The sequence below is a fragment of the Bubalus kerabau genome, chromosome 15 (assembly GCF_029407905.1).
Source record: "Bubalus kerabau isolate K-KA32 ecotype Philippines breed swamp buffalo chromosome 15, PCC_UOA_SB_1v2, whole genome shotgun sequence".
Classification (NCBI taxonomy): Eukaryota; Metazoa; Chordata; class Mammalia; order Artiodactyla; family Bovidae; genus Bubalus; species Bubalus kerabau.
The window spans coordinates 49,426,939-49,447,145 of record NC_073638.1 but is presented as its reverse complement, the minus strand read 5'-3'; the positions used below and the strand labels follow the sequence as shown (position 1 = coordinate 49,447,145).

The 20,207-nt window shown below is 36.5% G+C and overlaps 2 protein-coding genes across 2 annotated transcripts in view; one reads left to right on the top strand and one right to left on the bottom strand.

The window, feature by feature from the left end:
• Positions 1-4,131: 4,131 nt before the first annotated feature.
• Positions 4,132-20,207, bottom strand: part of LOC129629087 (olfactory receptor 51G1-like) — a 49,164-nt gene continuing 33,088 nt past the window's right edge. Inside the window, exon 2 of the mRNA XM_055548868.1 lies at positions 4,132-5,438. Coding sequence (XP_055404843.1) covers positions 4,433-5,413 — 981 coding nt within the window. The 5' untranslated portion in view covers positions 5,414-5,438 and the 3' untranslated portion in view covers positions 4,132-4,432. The remainder of the gene's footprint in view (positions 5,439-20,207) is intronic.
• LOC129629093 (olfactory receptor 52D1-like) lies at positions 18,854-19,798 on the top strand. The gene has a single exon (XM_055548872.1). It carries the CDS (start codon positions 18,854-18,856, stop codon positions 19,796-19,798), a length of 945 nt encoding a protein of 314 aa, XP_055404847.1.

Below are 20,207 nucleotides of genomic sequence, written 5' to 3'. Positions count from 1 at the left end.
ATATTCCATATTCACTAGAATCTGGTCTGTTATTTCACAACCCCCTTTTTAGGTAGCACCTGTTCATTTTGATAATCCAATTCCTATTGTTCCTGATCTTACAATTTTAAATGCATTCACATTGCCTTGTGGTATCTTCCAAATCTCCAGAGGAGGATGGATTTTGTGGAGTTTAGTTTATAAACTCAGAAATCTGAAGGTCTTAATGCGAATTTAGACAATAATTAATTTCATATTAAAAATAACTGGTAATTAGGATTAGAAGGAACCTCAAAGGTTATCTGGTGTAATCCCACTCATATTCTGGAATTCCTCTTTGTTATGTTTGATAATAGTCCTTCACCCTGTGTAAGCAATCATGTCCACCAACAGAAAGCAGACCACATGTCATGCAAGTCTAGGGTATATTAGGCAAGTCCTATCTGAAAACTCTGAGTCTGGCTTGAATGTTTTGCACAGGGTATGAATAATAAGGATATTTGGAGAAAGGATATCCTCTAATACTAAGAATCTTTTCCTTCTTGAACCATTCCCTTGGTGTTTCTTCTCACACTTTGGGTGTCTGCCCTTCTCTCTCTTGTCTCTCAAGCCCCACTTTGTGTTTTTCTATTACTTCCCACTCTTACTTACCAGTCCTTACCTACTTGGTAGAATAGTTCCTCTTTGCATGAGAGATTGTTTTAATTCTCAAAGCAAAATGCATGAGTTAATAAGTCTTCCTCTAATCCTTAGAGATATGAGTCTCCATGAGAAATGCAAGACTGTGCCTGTAACCGTCACTGTCACTATTTTAGTTTATAGCCCTTCCCCCAACCCTCCCTTTATCATTCCAGATATTGAAGTTTGGAAATTCAAAGGCAAGAAGGCTACAGAGAGTCTCAAGTATTTATCACTTCAATGTCCAGAACAAAGTAGGTAGTGCAACATGAGATGAAATACTAACTTGTATCCAGAATATGGTAGAGTAGTAAAGGTTGTTAGCTATGGTGTAGCCAAGGAGAACAACTTATTCAGGACATAGAGGTGGGAATGGCTCCAAGTTGGTACTGTTACTACATACTAGATAAAAATGAAACTTACTTATGTGAATTGCTTCCTTCAAAACTATTGTAATAAAGAGTATATGGGAAATCTCTGTAGCTTTCACTCAAATTTGCTGTAACCTTAAAACCACAATGAAAAAAGAAACCCATTTTAAAGATCATAAGCAATAATGCTAAGTGTGATTCTCTGTGCCATAGCTTTTACTGATGAAAGGGATTGTATAAATTTGATTTGATTATGTATACATGGTTTCATTCAATGAATGAAGGGCCACATGTCTGTCAACAATTTTGACTTCTAAACATCTACTGGTGATTAAGCTATATAGCAGAGTTGGCATGTGGACTACTGAATGATAAGACATCTCCTCTCAGGGTGAATAAAACTGTCTTAAAAATATTGATTTCTAACTGTTTAGTACAGGAATTTCTTTTAAAAATGTGTTTTAATGTTAATTTTTTTGACTCTGGTTTTGAACCTTGTAATACTAATTTAAATCTTAACAAATCTATCATCTCACTCAAGTAAGATATTGCTGATTACACATGTCATAGCTTGCTAATCTTCCTCTACTGTTATATTTAAGATACTAATTGACAATTAGCTCTTTCAGGAGTTGAAAAATATAAGTAATTACTACAACAGAAGTAATAGTTCTCATAAATAATATTTACTCAGTTATTAAAATAAATTTACCATCCAATAACAGTCCATGAAAATAAGAGGCTATTTCTATCCCACCACTAGAAAAATCTTCACACTTCCATCTTCCAATGTCTTGTTGTGAAATTACCAGAGAAATGATTTGAACTTACTTCCTTCACTGGCATGGGATGCCTCAGAAATATCCTTACACTTAGCTTTTTGTAATATTAACTTAAATCATTGGAGAAGGAAATGGCAACCCACTACAGTATTATTGTCTGGAAAATCCCATGGACAGAGGAGCCTGGGTGGGTGGGCTAAAGTTCATGGAGTCGCAAACAGTCAGACACAACTGAACAACTGAGCACAATTTAAATCACTTTGACATCATCCAAGTTGGATATGTTCAAAGATCTCAGATTCAGAGAATTGTTATTAGTCAGTGAAACCATACTCCTTTACTATATGGTCTGTATCTTTCTCATGTAAAAAACATAGGAACAAAATTTTTAAAAAAAGCAATTTCATCTCTCACTGCTAAATTCTTTGACAACCAAGATCATAAGCTCAATTTTGAATGATTCACTCTAATGGCAAGAAAATGATTTACAAATATTCACATTTACAGCTACAAGATAAAGCACTACAGAGACCAAAAGCCTGAACTATATGTGTGTATTTGAGAGCAGATACAAATAATGAAAGGCAGACTGCTTGCCAGAGGGCATCCTTAGGCTGTTTTCCAGATCTGCTCTGCTCTGTCTTGACCACAGTGAGCTGAATCAACAGGTCCCTTTGCTCTCTGACTTCTGGTTTGACTTGATCGCTAATGGAAATGCAGGAAGCAAGATACAGTTGGAACATTTACCCCTTTGACTCCCCAACAACCCTCACCGTGGCTTCCTCATGGTGGCTGCATCTTTCTACAGAAAGGGAAAGCTCATGCTGGGTGTCCTTCTCCACATTCTGTCCTTCCCATGTTCTGGTAAAAAGTTTTGTTCCCTTGCCACTTCAGGACTAACGTTGGCATCAAATTCCCTTCTGTAGTACTATCTACGTCAATGATATATTTATAAAATATGTATAAAAATATTTCTTGGTTTTACCAAATCTTGTCCACATATTTTTGATGACCCCTGATGCCTGTATCAAAGTCTTCATATTATCCAGTTTGAGAACAATTTTATTTTTTCCTGACAGAACCTTAATTAAGACAAAGGAGAGGTGTCTACCTCATATACATATGTGTACCTCTGTTACTTTCTATCTCTGTCTTTGTGTTTATCACCATCACTATCACTATTGGCCAACTTAATACATGTTGAAGTTCTAATATGTGTAATTTTTTCCCATTTTTTACAGGAAGCCTGATGTTCATTTTTTGGTTAATCAAATGAAAAAGTCTTTTTTCTCCTAGAATGGGGGATTCACCTCAGAAATATCAGTTTCTCAAGTGTAAGAGAAAAAGCATCAGGTAAATCTTTGCATATTTAGTTTTTCAACACAGTTGAACGCAGTTCAGTGGATCCCTTTGCTATAAAATCTACATTCATATCTGATTTAATGTTAACATAATTTTCACAGATTTTTTTTTGTTTTCAATTCACATGGAACTGCAGAGTTTGTTTTCTATTTTTATTTTTATTCTATTCCCTGAACTGGTTTACTTTCTAAACGAATTTTTAAAACTATGATTCCTAATACTTTTAATTTTTAAAATTATCTTATGTATTCTTTTCAGAGTATCTAGAAATAATCCTTAAAAAATGTGTTTATTATGTTTTTCAGCTTCCCTTTATTTAACCAAGGGAAGTCTTTGAGGGTGATTTAAAATAGTATTTGTACAAAACAAATGTGTTCTCTTTGAGCCCTCTTTCTAACTATCTTAGATCCATTTCTATTTTCCCACTAGAATATGTACTTTAATCTTGGGTGTTGAAAACTTGTTTCCTCTTATATCCTAGGAAATTGTGTAAGACAGCAAGATCCTCAGACGATTACAGTTTATGGTGATGGGGGGAAGGGTTCTCTCTTGCTCTATTTTTATTTAAAGTTCTGAACATGAGATATTACACCTAATAGGAGTGTACACTGATCAAGAGATTTTGATGTTTTCACTACATTTCATGAATACAGATCCCTTCTATTGTGAAGTTTGGATTTCTCTTCTAGTTTTCTCCATTGAAGAACAACAACAACAACAAAAACTAACTTTATTCATCACCCAGATTTTTTTATGACAATCATTTCAATAGAAGTAAAGGAAATAAAGAAATGCAATAGTTTCATTTATGTCATCTCTAAATTTAAACATCCACTTGCTTACAATTTGACTCAAAATATGGAGTGTGAAGTCTACTTTGACATAATGGAAAGAAAATGTAATGAATTATCAACATAAATTCTGCTGTGTATTATGTCTTTTACCATTGAGTTGTTCAGGGAATTTCTCTATTTTAGTTATAACATAGAAAATTGTACTTCCCTTCAAACTTGAATGGAAAATATCTCCGTAAAATATTTGAATGAAATTATTCTCTCTTACTACTTCTCCTGACACAAGGGTTTTGAGATGATTTAAAGCTAGGAAATAATGATAGAAACTGAAATGTTTTTCTTGAAGTGACATGTGGAATTTGTGAACTATCATGGAATTATTATATACCAAATGTGTCCAAGAATTTCTAACAGGTTAATCTTTAGGATGAAGGTGATGGATGCAAAAGTTGAAATATCAAAGAATTTAAGTGTGAGCAAGCCCTATCCTTTTGGATAATAATATCCCTAGGAAGCCTTGGCGAATCTGCTTTGTCTTGATGCTATAAATAATTGGGTTGAGAACTGGTGGAACTAACAGGTAAATATCTGCCATGGTAATATGAATAATGGGAGAGGAATGTTTTGCAAAACGATGCACTAAGGACAACCCTATCATTGGCACATATAGAATGAGCACAGCACAAATATGGGAGACACATGTACTGAAGGCTTTGAGTTTCCCTCCCCAGGATGCAATGTGCAACACAGAGTGGAGGATGAGAGTATAAGATAAAAAGATTCCTAGAGAATCTACACCCCAATAAAATGCAGCAACAAACAAGCCATACAAAACATTGAATGAGATGTCAGAACAGGCCAATTGGATGACATCTTGATGTAAGCAGAAGGAGTGGGAGAGAACATGGGAGTGACAGAAAGAAAATGTGGGGATACGAACAAGAACAACAGGGAGGACAGTGGAGCATCTGATTACGATGAAGACCCCTATGTAGACAATGCGTTGTGGGGTAAGTTTGCTGGAATACCTCAAAGGATCGCAGATGGCAACATAGCGGTCAAAAGCCATGGCTAAGAGCACAGCTGATTCCATTAGAGAAAAAGTGTGAATAAAATACATCTGAGCTACACAAGTATTCATCTCAATCTCCTTAGCATCAAACCAGAAGGTTCTCAGTACTGTGGGCAGGGTGGAGATGGACATGCCCATGTCCGTGAGGGACAGCATGGCCAGGAAGTAGTACATGGGCTCATGGAGACTCTTGTCAGTGTGGATGATGTGAAGAACTGTACAGTTGCCCACTATTCCAATCAGATAGAACACACAAAAGGGGATGGAAATAAAGTGTTGAACATCCTCGCAGCCAGGAATCCCAGAGAGGTAGAATGAAGGTGCCTGTCCAATACTGGAATTAGTGCCTGTCGTTATATTGTTCCAAGAAGTCATTTTTCTACCATTAGAATATGAACTCCTAAAAGGAAGAAAAACATACAACATTGAGAAGATAGCAGGTCATGTTTTTACACTAGGTTTTTTTCTTAATGCTTGCTTTGTAGGGGCATTATTCATACAGATTTGGAAATTACTTTGAAACATGTTAATATATTACTGTTTAATTCTTAAAATGATATGTGGTTATTATACTGTTATCTGTCAATCTTTTAGGCTGCTGATTCTGGATTTTGAATGTTTCATAGAATGCCCTTTCCTCTCCTAAGTGTATAATATAGTCTCCTCCAGTTTCTACTATTATTGCCATAGGTTAGTTTATTTTTATTCACTTTCAGTTGTATCATTTACCTTTATTTTTGATTGTGATGTAAAGTAAGAATATTTTCCCAGACCCTGACCTCTCTATGTTAAGCATTCATTTAGCATTCATTTCACTCTGACAAGGACACTTGGTGGAGGCATTTTAGAATGAATGTCAGAAAAAACTTAGGCAAAAAATGAATAAAGTTTGTTTTATCCAATGGAAAAAATCACACAAGACTAATCAAGTCATATAGGATATAAAATTGATATTTCAAAAAAAAAAAAAAAACACTGCATATGCAGCAAGTATGGTTATCAATTAGAGAGGTACATAAATCAGCCCTCAAACTGACTTAAATGTGAACCAGAAGTCCCTAAGCATCTAAGGGTAAATAAGTGCCTACCTAATTGACACAGTCTCAGGGATTTGGAGTTCGGTTTCTCTTTCATATTCTCCACCAAGGCTTATTTATGTGTACCTACCCTGCATTAAGGCAAGAGTTTTAAGTAAATTTTTATCATTTGTTCCATGGATATAATTGATTTGTGAACTATGTCAGTTTTGTTAATCCTGGAGCCTCCCCTCAATTGTCAGTGGAGTCCCAACTAGTTTTCTACTGTTGCCATCTGTGAACACAGTCTTCAGACATCTCTGACAGCAAGGAAAACATCAGCCATCACAGCCTCATGATCCCTAAGATATTAGAATGAAGTTAACCCACCCTCAGGCTGTGATCCCATGGTCCACTATAATGGCAATAATCTAGTGTCCTGCTTTTTTTTTTTTTTTTCCTGCTACTTTGCTCATTTTCCCTCATGATTCAATCTTTCTTTCATAAGAGTAAGTTGGCTATTAATGGAGATCTCCTCATAGAAAAGGTAAAACAGATGTTATTATCCAATTCCTTAAAAGTATTCATGAGTCACAATCACATTCTAATAAATAAGAGTACTTTTAGACTCAAAATTATTTATATATTTATTATCATATTTGAACCTTGGAATATGAGATCAACAGAGACTTGGTTATATATGAGTAACCTGAGGTTCAGAAATACCATTGATCAAACTAAAGACCAATTTTGTTTAGTATCCAAGCCCCTGATTCTAAAACGTTACTAAAATATTTTAACTCTATGTTCAGAAAGTAGCCCTAGTTCTGTCCTATAATGACCTTCCATAGCACACTAGGAAGTGTGTATTCTTGCCACCTTTTAAAAGGCCCTTCCTCCTTAGACTGCAGGATATTTTTGCCAGGTTTCCCTGAGTAATCCTGGGAATTACTTATCTTTTTCTGCAATTGCTTCCAAGTTTTACTTGAAAATGCACAGTCTTCTCACTTTCCTTTAGAGTTTTAACAAAACAATGGCTTAGAAGAAAACTGAGAGAGATAAGCCTTAAAACAAAGAACTTTTACTGGACAGAGAATGGCAAAACAGAAATCAGACTGATTATATTCTTTGCAGCCAAAGATGGAGAAGCTCTATACAGTCAGCACAAGAATGGGAGCTGACTGTGGCTCAGATCATGAACTCCTTATTGCCAAATTCAGACTTAAATTGAAGAAAGTAGGGAAAACCACTAGATCATTCAGGTATGATCTAAATCAAATATCCTATGGTTATACAATGGAAGTGAGAAATAGATTCAAAGGATTAGATCTGATAGACAGAGTGCCTGAAGAACTATGATGGAGGTTCGTGACACTTGTACACGGAGGCAGTAGTCAAGACCATCCCCAAGAAAAATACATGCATAAAGGCTAACTGGTTGTCTGAGGAGGCCTTACAAATAGCTGAGAAAAGAAGATATGCTAAAGGCAAAGGAGAAAAGGAAAGATATAAGCATCTGAATGCAAAGTTCCAAAGAATAGCAAGGAGGGATAAAAAAAAAGCCTTCCTCAATGATCAATGCAAAGAAAGAGAGGAAAACAATAGAATGGGAAAGACTAGAGATCTCTTCAAGAAAATGAGAGATACCAAGAAGTTTCATGCAAAGATGGACACAATAAAGGACAGAAAGGGTATGGACCTAACAGAAGCAGAAGATATTAAGAGGAGGTGGCAAGAATACACAGAAGAACTATACAAAAAAGATCCTCATGACCCAGATAACCATGATGGTGTCATCACTCACCTAAAGCCAGACATCCTGGAATGTGAAGTCAGATGGGCCTTAGGAGGCATCGCTACAAACAAAGCTAGTGGAGGTGATGGAATTCCAGTTGAGCTATTTCAAATCCTGAAAAATGATGCTGTGAAAATGCTACAATCAATATTCCAGAAAATTTGGAAAACTCAGCAGTGGCCATAGGACTGGGAAAGGTCAGTTTTCATTCCAATCCCAAAGAAAGGCAATGCCAAAGAATGCTCAAATTACTGCACAATTGCATTCATCTCACACACTAACAAAATAATGCTCAAAATTCTCCAAGCCAGGCTTCAACAGTATATGAACCATGAACTTCCAGATGTTCAAGCTGGATTTATAAAAGGCAGAGGAACCACAGATCAAATTGCCAACATTCGTTGGATCATCAAGAAAGCAAGAGAGTTACAGAAAAACATCAATTTCTGCTTTATTGACTATGCCAAAGCCTTTGACTGTGTGGATCACAAAAAACTGTGGAAAATTCTTAAAGAGATAGGAATACCAGACCACCTTACCTGCATCCTCAGAAATCTGTATGCAGGTCAAGAAGCAACAATTAGAACTGAACATGGAACAACAGACTGGTTCCAGATCAGGAAAGGAGTATGACAAGGCTGGATATTGTCACCCTTCTTATTTAACTTATATTCAGAGTACATCATGCGAAATGCCAGGCTGGATGAAGCACAAGCTGGAATCAAGATTGCCAGGAGAAATATCAATAACCTCAGATAGGAAGATGACACCACCCCTATGGCAGAAATTTAAGAACTAAAGAGCCTCTTGATGAAAGTGAAAGAGAAGAGTGAAAAGTTGGCTTAAAACTCAAAATTCAGAAAACTAAGATCATGGCATCCAGTCCCATCACTTCATGGCAAATAGATGGGGAAACAGTGGAAACAGTGTCAGACTTTATTTTGGGGGGCTCCAAAATCACTGTAGATGGTGACTGCAGCCATGAAATTAAAAGACACTTGCTCCTTGGAAGAAAAACTATGACCAACCTAGAAAGCATATTTAAAAACAGAGGCATTAATTTGCCAACAAAGGTCTGTCTAGTCAAAGGTATGGTTTTTCCAGTAGTCATGTATGGCTGTGAGAGTTGGACTATAAAGAATGCTGAGTGCCAAAGAATTAATACTTTTGAACTGTGGTATTGGAGAAGACTCTTGAGAATCCTTTGAACTGCAAGGAGATTCAACCAGTCTATCCTAAAGGAAACAGTCATGAATATTCATTGGATGAACTGAAGCCAAAGTTGAAACTCCAATACTTTGGCCACCTGATGTAAAGAACAGACTCACTGGATCAGACTCTGATGCTGGGAAAGACTGAAGGCGGCAGGAGAAGTTGACAGCAGAGGATGAGATGGTTGGATGGCATCTTCAACTCAATGGACATGAGTTCGAGCAAGTTCTGGGAGTTGTTGTTGGACAGGGAAGCCTGGCATGCTGCACTCCATGGGGTCGCAAGAGTCAGACACAAATGAGTGACTGAAATGTTCTGAACTGAACTGCAACAAGAATGCTACCTTATGAAGTTGTGGTCTACAAAATATACACTCTCATTACTCTAGCATCCTGCCCAAAATCCTCCCCAAATGCAACAGTTCTAGTCAAATTAATCAATAATCCCTAGTCACCAAATCCAAAAAATGTCCCTCTTCTCATTATAACTCTCAGCAGTATGCAAAACTGTTGACCATGTTCTCCTCTGAAAATATTTTACGTATATATTATTTTTGAAAACATGCTTGCTTTATTTCCTCTTACCCTACAAAAAATCCTGGGTGTTCTTTGGAAGGAATGATGGTAAAGCTGAAACTCCAGTACTTTGGCCACCTCATGTGAAGAGTTTACTCTAGGAAAAGACTCTGATGCTGGGAGGGATTGGGGGCAGGAGGAGAAGGGAACCACAGAGGATGAGATGGCTGGATGGCATCACTGACTGGATGGATGTGAGTCTGAGTGAACTCTGGGAGTTGGTGATGGACAGGGAGGCCTGGCGTGCTGCGATTCATGGGGTCACAGTCAGACATGACTGAGTGACTGAAATGAACTGAACTGAACCCTACTAATTGATCTATTTTATTTCTTTAAAACTTCATTGGTTCCTACTCCAGTGCCAGATTTCTAAATACTAAAAGTACCCCAGGTGTTCCTTCTGTTTTTATTTCTAATATATAGCTACACTTTTTCCTAAAATATTCTATTCAGTAATTGCTTTTAAAAACTACCCACTGGTAACTTCACCACACATCTCTATTCTTAACTCTCTACTGATCTCCAGAGTTATATCAAATAGTCTATCAGATGTCTCTGTTTTATGTCTAAAAGACACAAGAAAAATCACATGGCCAAGAAGGAACTCTTGGCAATAGCCTTAATATTTCCATAGTAGTAAATGTAACTCATGCTACACAATTGATCAAATGTAAAAACTAGGCTTTGTCCTTGGTTATTAAAATCCATGTCCTCTCTCCTCTCATTTCAAGGTCCAGAGTACTTTAACCTATTCACTTCTGTTGCTTACCTCAGCATTCCTCTTCTATTTTATTGGCCACTTAACTAATCTCATTTCTTCCATTCTTATGTCATTCCCTCAAATCATTTTTCCTTAGAGCCATGAATTCTTAAAGACACAGGCAAGTCAGTTCATTTCTGTATTTAAAATGTGTTAATTGCTGCGTCCTTATCTCTGAAGAAAAGGGAAGCCATTGTCATTATTTATAAGATCCTTCTTCCTTGTGTATAGAAAAAGGGAGGTGGATTATACATGTGATTTTGGCCAGGTTCTCCATTCAGCTCATTATGTGCTCTCATGCTCAAATCCCCTAGATTGCCTCTTACACCATTTACTAGTTATGACCTCATTTCCACTCTCATTCCCAAATTATAATCTTTCCTTCTTTCTTTTTGTATAAAATAACCCAAGGCCCTTTCTCAGGACTGTATTCAAATGAGCTCTTCTGCTTATCTAAAATACCCAAACACATCTCATCTCACATTATTGCATCACGTTATACAATTTTTTTCCTACAAAATTCATTACTTTTTCACCTCAAATTCCCTGTCTCCAACTACCCATAACCAATCTCTTTCCCTGAGCCACAGTTATCTGCTTCTTTCCATCAGCAAAGTGATAGCTGTTTTGCCTTCCAGCTTTGCCCTTCTGCCCCATAACAGACTTACTCCTGTCTGTTGGCCACTTCTGTTTATTCTTCATTTAAACAACTTTCACTGCTTTGGTTTTTTGCCCATATTTAAAGTGCTCAAGTTGGAGACAGTGTTTTCTAAGGAGTATAGAACATTTCCACTTATACATCTGTGATGAAAGAAGCTTTTCATTTTTCCTGGTTATATGGGGTCCCTGAAAGCCTGAGGGAATCAGAGCCACTAATGATACGTTAAAGAGTAAGGGCCTGTGAGCCTAAGGGATGGATGTTGTTCAGGATGAGACAGTGGGAATTTCCACAGGAACAGAGAAAGCCTAAGGGAGGCACAAGTGGACAAATGCAAGGAAACTCTGACTCTACCTCTGATGGCTGCTGAATTTAGATACACAATGGGAGGTTGAAGGGTTCCAACTAAAAACTCCTTAGTGGAATAAAAGAACTAAGAATAGTAAGACTACACAATAAAATAAAGGGACTACAGAACTAAAATAGATATTAGAGCTGGGTGGCTTCTAACACCCGGCCTATATGGGATCTTCCCTAGATGGACGGGTGAATTACAAATAGATATGTTCTTAGAGGGACTAAAATAGATGTCAGTAACCTCAAATTATGATTTTATTAAAGAGATATGAGATTACCAGTGCCAATAACCGTCTGCCAGAAGTGCATACAAATCCTGTAAACTTGTGTAATATTACATGTCATTATCCTAGGCTTAAATTATTTGTAGTTTAATTTTATAGAAAATATTTAGCTATAGCATAACCAAGCAGAAAAGGAAACACAGATATGTAACATAAGACTAATATTAAAAAATAATAATACTAGAATAAACATAGAGGATTCAAAAATATAATTTTTAGATAGGCTTTAAAATAACTGTGAAGAAACATGTTCAAGAAAATAGAAAGTAAGATTTAAATATTCAGGAAGAAACTGGAATATTGCTTAAATTTCAAATGAAAATTGTATAATTGAAGAAAGATAATTATAATTGAAGACAAAATGTTCTTTTTTATAAGCATTATGTATCATTACCTAACACTTAACTTCTTAAACATTTTAGTGGTATAAATATATGTTTACTAGTAATTTTCTGTCAAATGGATACTAAAATAAACATATATTTGAATCTTTTTGAAACAAAACAAATATACATAAATTAATTAGTTATAATTATATATATATATATATAATTAGGTGTTGGAGAAGGCAATAGCAACCCACTCCAGTACTCTTGTCTGGAAAATCCCATGGACGGAGGAGCCTGCATGGGGTCACAGAGTCAGACACGACTGAGTGACTTCACTTTCACTTTTCACTTTCATGCATTGGAGAAGGAAGTGGCAACCCACTCCAGTGTTCTTGCCTGGAGAATCCCAGGGACAGAGGAGCCTAGTGGGCTGCTGTCTATGGGGCTGCACAGAGTCGGACTGCTGCTAAGTCACTTCAGTCATGTCCGACTCTGTGTGACCCCACAGACAGCAGCCCACCAGTTTCCCCCGTCCCTGGGGTTCTCTATATACTATAATTATTAATCAATACATATATGGACTGTAGTCCACCAGGCTCCTCTGTCCATGGGATTCGCCAGGCAAGAATACTGGAGTGGGTTGCCATGCCCCACTCCAGGGGATCGTCCCGACTCAGGGATCAAACCCAGATCTCCTAAGTCTCCTGCATTGGCAGGCAAGTTCTTTACCACTAGCACCACCTGGGAAGCCCATAACTAGTTACAATTATACAATATATTTGTATACAATTTGTATACAATATACAATTATATACAATATACTATATTAAGTATAATTACTTAAAGATATATATAAGTAATATACATATTTATATAATATACAAGTAACATTATATATTACATATAATATACTGCTGAGTCACTTCAGTCCTGTCCGACTCTGTGTGACCCCATAGATGTCAGCCCACCAGGGTCTGCTGCCCCTGGGATTCTCCAGGCAAGAACACTGGAGTGGGTTGCCATTTCCTTCTCCAATGCATGAAAGTGAAAAAATGAAAGTGAAGTCACTCAGTCATGTCTGACTCTTAGCGACCCCATGGACTGCAGCCTACCAGGCTCCTCCATCCATGAGATTTTCTAGGCAAGAGTACTGGAGTGGGAAAAAAAAAAAAAAAAAGAGTACTGGAGTGGAGTGCCATTGCCTTCTCCGACTTATAATATACTATATATACTATATATATTATACTATATATATATCAATTATTAATACATAATCACTGCAGATGGTGACTGCAGCCATGAAATTAAAAGACACTTACTCCTTGGAAGGAAAGTTATGACCAACCTAGATAGCATATTGAAAAGCAGAGACATTACTTTGCCAACAAAGGTCCATCTAGTCAAGGCTATGGTTTTTCCACTGGTCATGTATGGATGTGAGAGTTGGACTGTGAAAAGAGCTGAGCACCAAAGAATTGATGCTTTTGAACTGTGGTGTTGGAGAAGACTCTTGAGAGTCCCTTGGACTGCAAGGAGATCTAACCAGTTCATTCTGAAGGAGATCAGCCTTGGGATTTCTTTGGAAGAAATGATGCTAAAGCTGAAACTCCAGTACTTTGGCCACCCCATGCGAAGAGTTGACTCATTGGAAAAGACTCTGATGCTGGGAGGGATTGGGGGCAGGAGGAGAAGGGGAAGACAGAGGATGAGATGGCTGGATGGCATCACTGACTCGATGGACGTGAGTCTGAGTGCACTCCGGGAGTTGGTGATGGACAGGGAGGCCTGGCGTGCTGCGATTCATGGGGTCGCAAAGAGTCAAACATGACTGAGTGGCTGAACTGAACTGAACTGATACATATATATTTGAAATCTATACTTGAGACAAAACATAAACACACTTTTAAAAAATAAAGGCAACCCCTTTAGCAGGGAGAATAGTGGCTTATAATAGTGCATAATAGAATATATGCACATCCAAGTCCTAGGAACTTAATGTTACTTCACATGGTAAAGGGGTATTTAAGTTACTGATGTCTAATGATCACCTGATCTTAAAATATAGCGAATGCTCTAGCTTATCTAGGCAGGTCCCATGTAATCATAAGGGTCCTTAAAAGTGGAAGTGGGAAGCAGCAGAGAAATCACTGTTTTAGTGATACATGGTGATAAAAACTTAATTATCCATTGTCAGCCTTGAAGATACAAGGAGACTCTGAGCCAAGGATTAGGAGCAGCCTCTAAAAGCTGGAAAGTCAGTAAAATTGATTCTATCCTAAAACCTCTGGGAAAGAATGAAACCTTTAGCCCAGTGACATATGTGTTGAATTTCTAACATACAGAATTAAATAAAAAGTTCATGTTGTTTTAAGCCATTAAATCTGTGGTAACTTACTATGGTGGCCATAGGAAACTTAATTCTGATAGGATTCTAAAGAGTATTTGGGAAGAAAAAAGACAATTAGTAGAACTGATCCAGTCACTATTTATGAAACTGCACATAAAAATACAATTTTACTTTCAAACACACACCCCTAAAAACTGTCAGGTAACAGATCATAAAATAATTATGATATTGCTAATTAATAATCATCAGAAAATGGAAAAATCTGAATAGTTGGAGGAGTGAACTAGAATAGCCAAAAACACATATATCAGGAAATGTAGAAGGTAAATAATAAATGAGAGGAGAAAACACTTTAAAAATGAGTAATAATTACTAGAATTAAGGAAACACAAAAAATCCAAATTTATAGGACACATGGTATAGAAAAGAAGATAGATTTTTTAAAAACTTCAATGTTAAAGAAATTAACTGCTATCAAACTCAAGATAAAAATTCTAAGCTTTCTAGACTGCAAATTCATGTTGGAAAAGAACTTTTTATTTCCTTAAATATTATGTTCCCTTATTTGTTTATTGTTGATTTTAACCACTACACCAAATATTCCTAAAATGAAGAACCTTGTCTGCTTTATTACACTTCTAGTCTCTAGACTATTACTATGTCCTAGTGCATATAAAAGAGTTGATTTGATGACTAAAATAGTTGTTTTTATGAATAAATTCAAGAATGTGAAAAATTTCCATATGTATGATAATGGAGCTAGAGATCATAGTTTGTTTTTACAGCAATGTTCAGAGCAGTAGATGCACATGGTTTTGTGAATTTTTTATTATTTCTATCATACTACATGAAGAATTAATCTTGATAATTTTTCCTAGTTAGTAAAACAATAAAATAATACATATATTCAGGAACTGGAGAATGGTTAAGTAAACTACGTAACAAAATTCAATGACATATTTTGTGTACATTATAATTACAATTTTGAAAACTCTATCATTTCTTTAAAGAAAGATCTCTGTTCCATTATATTTTCTCAGAGGAAATTAGGAATTACATGTATTCAGATAAGTCATAAATTATTACATAAAGCCAATGTTGCCAAAAATTTGAAAGAATTTTGTGAAACAAGCATATCTTTAAGTATTTGTGACCAGTCAATATATCCCTAATGAAATTATACAGTGAGACATAATCCACTGAAAAAATTATCTGTTTATTCCTATCTTCCTGGCTCTTGTGAAAGTTGTGTGAGAATAACCTGATCCCCTGCTCAAGAAGCTCAACTCTGGTATATCTTAGGCTCCACAGGGAATCCATGCACACGTGGGCCACTTTCTTGGCTCCTGGGAGCCTGTGATCCTAGAACTATTAATATAATTGAGGTTAGTTGAGAAGAAGTAGATTTGAATTATAACAGACCTGTTCTGATGATATAGGACAGATGGGGTGAAGGATAATACAACCACCTCAGCATCTTTCTTCATTGCTAGAGTTGTAGAGTAAGAGGCCCTGGGTTTTTCATCAAGGCCAAAGGGATCAGAAAACAGAGTGATATTAAAATTCAATGACAGTGATATTAAAATTAATTTAAAATTAATGGTTTAGAGTAGTAGGTGGTGAGAAGATGATTGAGTGATGATTAGTATCTTCCATAAATGAACATCCTCATTGAATTGACAAGATGTTATAAAATATTTTTTATTACATCTCTCTCCTTATTTCTGTCAATTCATGGTTTGAATCAAAGCTGATATTCCTTGACCACTAGATCTTACTCCTCTAGGATTTTCCTTTTCTCCAAGAGTTTAGTCTTCCTATCTGATCATATCTCTAAGAAAGGCATGGCATTCAATTGAGGTTCTCTAAGGATAAGTAATGCCACTGAAAAGAGGAGACATAACAGTAACTGCTCCTTGACCTGTTCAATCAAACTCCAGGGCGAAGTACCCACACCAGCATTTGGTATGTACAACAAACTCAAGAATAAGCCATGTTATCAAATCTATTTATCTGGGAGATAAGACTGAAGAAATTTAGGCTGTGCTACAGAGAGCAGTACCTGGAAGGACAGAAATTGTGTAAGTATTACTTTCTTCTCAGATTCTGCAACAGGGATGCTACTTGCACATGAAGTCTAAGTATATATTATTATTGCTGAAGTGGAAGCAGAAGCTTTGTGATCCACTGAAGAAAAGTCAGTTCCTACAGTGGCAATGTGACAAAGAAAAAAAAAAAATTCTAAGCAAGTATGTATGGGCCTGCTCCTACTTTTTTTTTTTTTTTTCTTTTCTCACTTGTTTGCTATATCCCACTTTTTATATTTTTCTCTTTCTTCTCATCATTTATTTTCTCCTGTTTACTCAAAATTATTACTGGTGTTATTTTAAAATTCTTAATTCAAAGTTTTGTTATTTGATTTTATCATTTATATAACAAAAACAATGCAGTCCAGGAATTTATTACAAATTTTAGAATTGGAATTATGCCATGCAGATGGCATGTTTTCATATTTTATAATTACATAAGGGGGTGTTGCTCTGAACTTCATTTACTCTTTAAATGAAGAGCTATTCTGAGAGGAAACTTAACTGCACAATAATGTATGTGTTTTGCCTACCCTTTACATGCTAATATCTACTTTCTAAACTTTTATTTGCTGAAGTAAAGCTATTATTCAAAGTAAATCTTAAACCATATGTATTAAGACAATTTACAGCTTCATTAGCAAGTAATTTTAGATTTCACTTATTGTCTTTTCTCTTATTCAATTTCAAATGAGAAAGCTCCTCAGTGGTTGCCAACTCCAAAACTGAGAGATATGTTTATTTCTGCCCCCATGCCATCTTTTAGGTGTTAGGACTTCTAGTCCTTTTTAGCTCCCTGGCCTACATTTGAATTAGGCAAACAGCACAATTATGAGAAGTTATACATCTATATATTTCCTAACAGAAGCATACTTATCTGCTTAATTAGCTGTCTGGTCATCTTGGAATATGAGTGATAAAATATGCACTTATTATTTTGCAGGCTCTACTACCTGTATTTTCAGCTGTTTTTCCTTGTTTTGATTTATATCTCTCCATGGGCAAATATGCTGCCACTGTTGCTCTTATATAGCTGGTCTATAAATTGTCCTCAGAATTAACAGTGGTACTTGTCAGCATGACACAATTTAGCTATATATTGCTAAATTCTGATACCTCCAGAACTCTGAAGTTTGAACTTATCAGATGGAAAGGATGGAGAAAAGAGGCGATGTTTGAAGGAGAAATGAGATATTGGTTGAAAGAGGATGATTAATACCTGGTTCAAAATAGTTACCTTCCATAGGAGGAGGGTGGCTCTTAATTTTAACATAATCTGAGGAGACAAATGCAGAATGTGTCCTCATTTAGAACATTCTGCTATCACTTTTATAGTTCTTATTCTGTGGAAAAATTGTCTAGAATATGTGCAATTAAAATTATTCATCAAAGCATGCTAATTGATGTGGCACAGTGGACAGTCAAATAAAATTTAGGACAGAGTCTTGTGTTCTCTTCATTCTGCAATGTAACTGCCATTTCAAAGGACAATTGACACTTGAATATGAGTTTAAACGGCACAAGTTCACTTGCACACTGATTCTTTTCAATAAATACATGTAATACTACTACATGATCCAGGGTTGGTTTCAGGTACAGACGTGGAACTGAGGATACAGATGACTAAGGGATTTGAGCATCTGAGGATTTTAGTATCCATGGTGGGTCCTGGCACCAATCCTCCATGCATACCGAGGGAACACTGTATTTCACAAATGAAAGTATTAGTCACTCAGTTGTGTCCAGCTCTTTGTGACCCCATGGCCAGAGGAGCCTTCTGGGCTCTAGTCCAACATGGACTAGAGCCCAGCAGGCTCCTCTGGCCATGGGGTTTCCCAGGCAAGAATACTGGAGTGGGTTGCCATTTCCTTTTGCAGGAGATCTCCCTGACCCAGGGATCAAACCCAGGTCTCCTGCATTGTAAGAGGATTCTTTACCATCTAAGCCACCAAAGAAGCCCCATTTCACAAACAGTCTTGAACAAATTAATTTTCAAGAGGGCTAATACAGTTAAGGTCAGATTTATCTGATTGTGAATTTACTTATGTTACAATTTTTCTTTATCTTAAAGGTCCAGAGTGCTTCAGAACCAAGACTAAACATCTTATCTGTGAATCCTCTGACTCACAGAAATAGAATAAATATCTCTACCTTTTTGTTCATAAACCTTTTACTGCATTGATCACATGGGAAATTAATCATTGGTTTATATCAGTTTCTCCCCTATTAGAATGTTAATATGAAATTAGGAATTAGGTCCTATTTATCATTTTATTTTTAGAGTATAAAACATTCTCAAGATTTATAATAAATGAAGTCATCAGTAACTAAATGGTCATATGAATATGAAAGTATACACATATTCTGCAACTGAACACAGCCCATATTTTTCATCATGTCACTACCAAACAACACCAGTTTTCATCTCAGTACCTTTCTTCTCCTTGGCATTCCAGGGATGGAGGCCATTCACACTTGGATATCAATGCCCTTCTGCCTTGTTTATTTAAGTGCTCTCCTCGGAAATTGCTCCATTCTATTTATTATCAGAACAGACTCCAACCTGCATGAGCCCATGTACTTCTTCCTCTGTATGCTCTCTGTGGCCGACTTGATCCTTTCCACTACTGCTATGCCCAAAATCCTCAGCATTTTTTGGTTCCATGACAGGGAGATCTATTTTGAAGCCTGCCTTGTCCAAGTATTTCACATTCACTCACTATGCAGCATGGCCTCAGGGTTTATCTTGGCCATGGCCTTTGACAGGTATGTGGCAATTTGCAATCCTTTGAGACATTTCATTATCCTGACACACAGAGTCATCCAGAACTTGGGGCTGGTTATTATCTTCCGTGGAGTTGTGCTTTATAGTCCTCAACCCTTCATGCTTTGGTGGCTTTCCTACTGCAGAGCTAATGTCATCCCTCACACCTACTGTGAATTTATGCCCCTGATGAAGCTGGCTTGTGCAGAGACCAGGATCTGCAGAACATACAGCCTAACTGCTGCCTTCCTCACTGGAGGTTTAGATTTCATATTAATCCTCTGTTCCTATGTTGTCATCCTTTACACTGTCTTCCATCTTCCATCTGAGGCTGCTCAGCTCAAGACCCTGGGCACTTGTGGATCCCATGTGTGTCTGATTTTGGTAGCCTATACTCCAGTATTTTTATCCTTCCTTACTCACAGGTTTGGGCACCACATGGCTCCTCATATTCACATCTTTGTGGCTAAAATCTTTGTCCTCATCCCACCCATGGTGAACCCAATGATCTATGGCATAAGAACCAAAAGGATCAGAGAATGTCCTCTCCAACTTTTGACTTCTCACAAACTCTAAAACAATCAGCTTTTATGGAACAAGTTTCTATGACTTATGAAAAAAAAAAGATATTAACCTTCTTTCTAGAAGCCTGAATCTCTACATATTCTATTTGTAATATAAAGTATTAATTAGCATTGATTTAATGTCATTCTTCTCAGAAAACTTGCTTAGAAGATGACTGACTTAGGTGATTTATTCTTAAAATATTTGCTTGATAATTCAATTTCTCTACTTTTCCGTGATCTTTTTCATTGTGTTTGCTTCCACAATACTATTCTGTTGTTCCATATTATGAGCTTCAAGAGACACTGGTATGATTCATTATTCTGACTTTCACTAAGCTTAATTAATTGTCTATTTCTCCTAGACAATAAAACTGAAAATACTTTAAATCTAAAACCTCAGAAACTGGGATAGTTCTAGC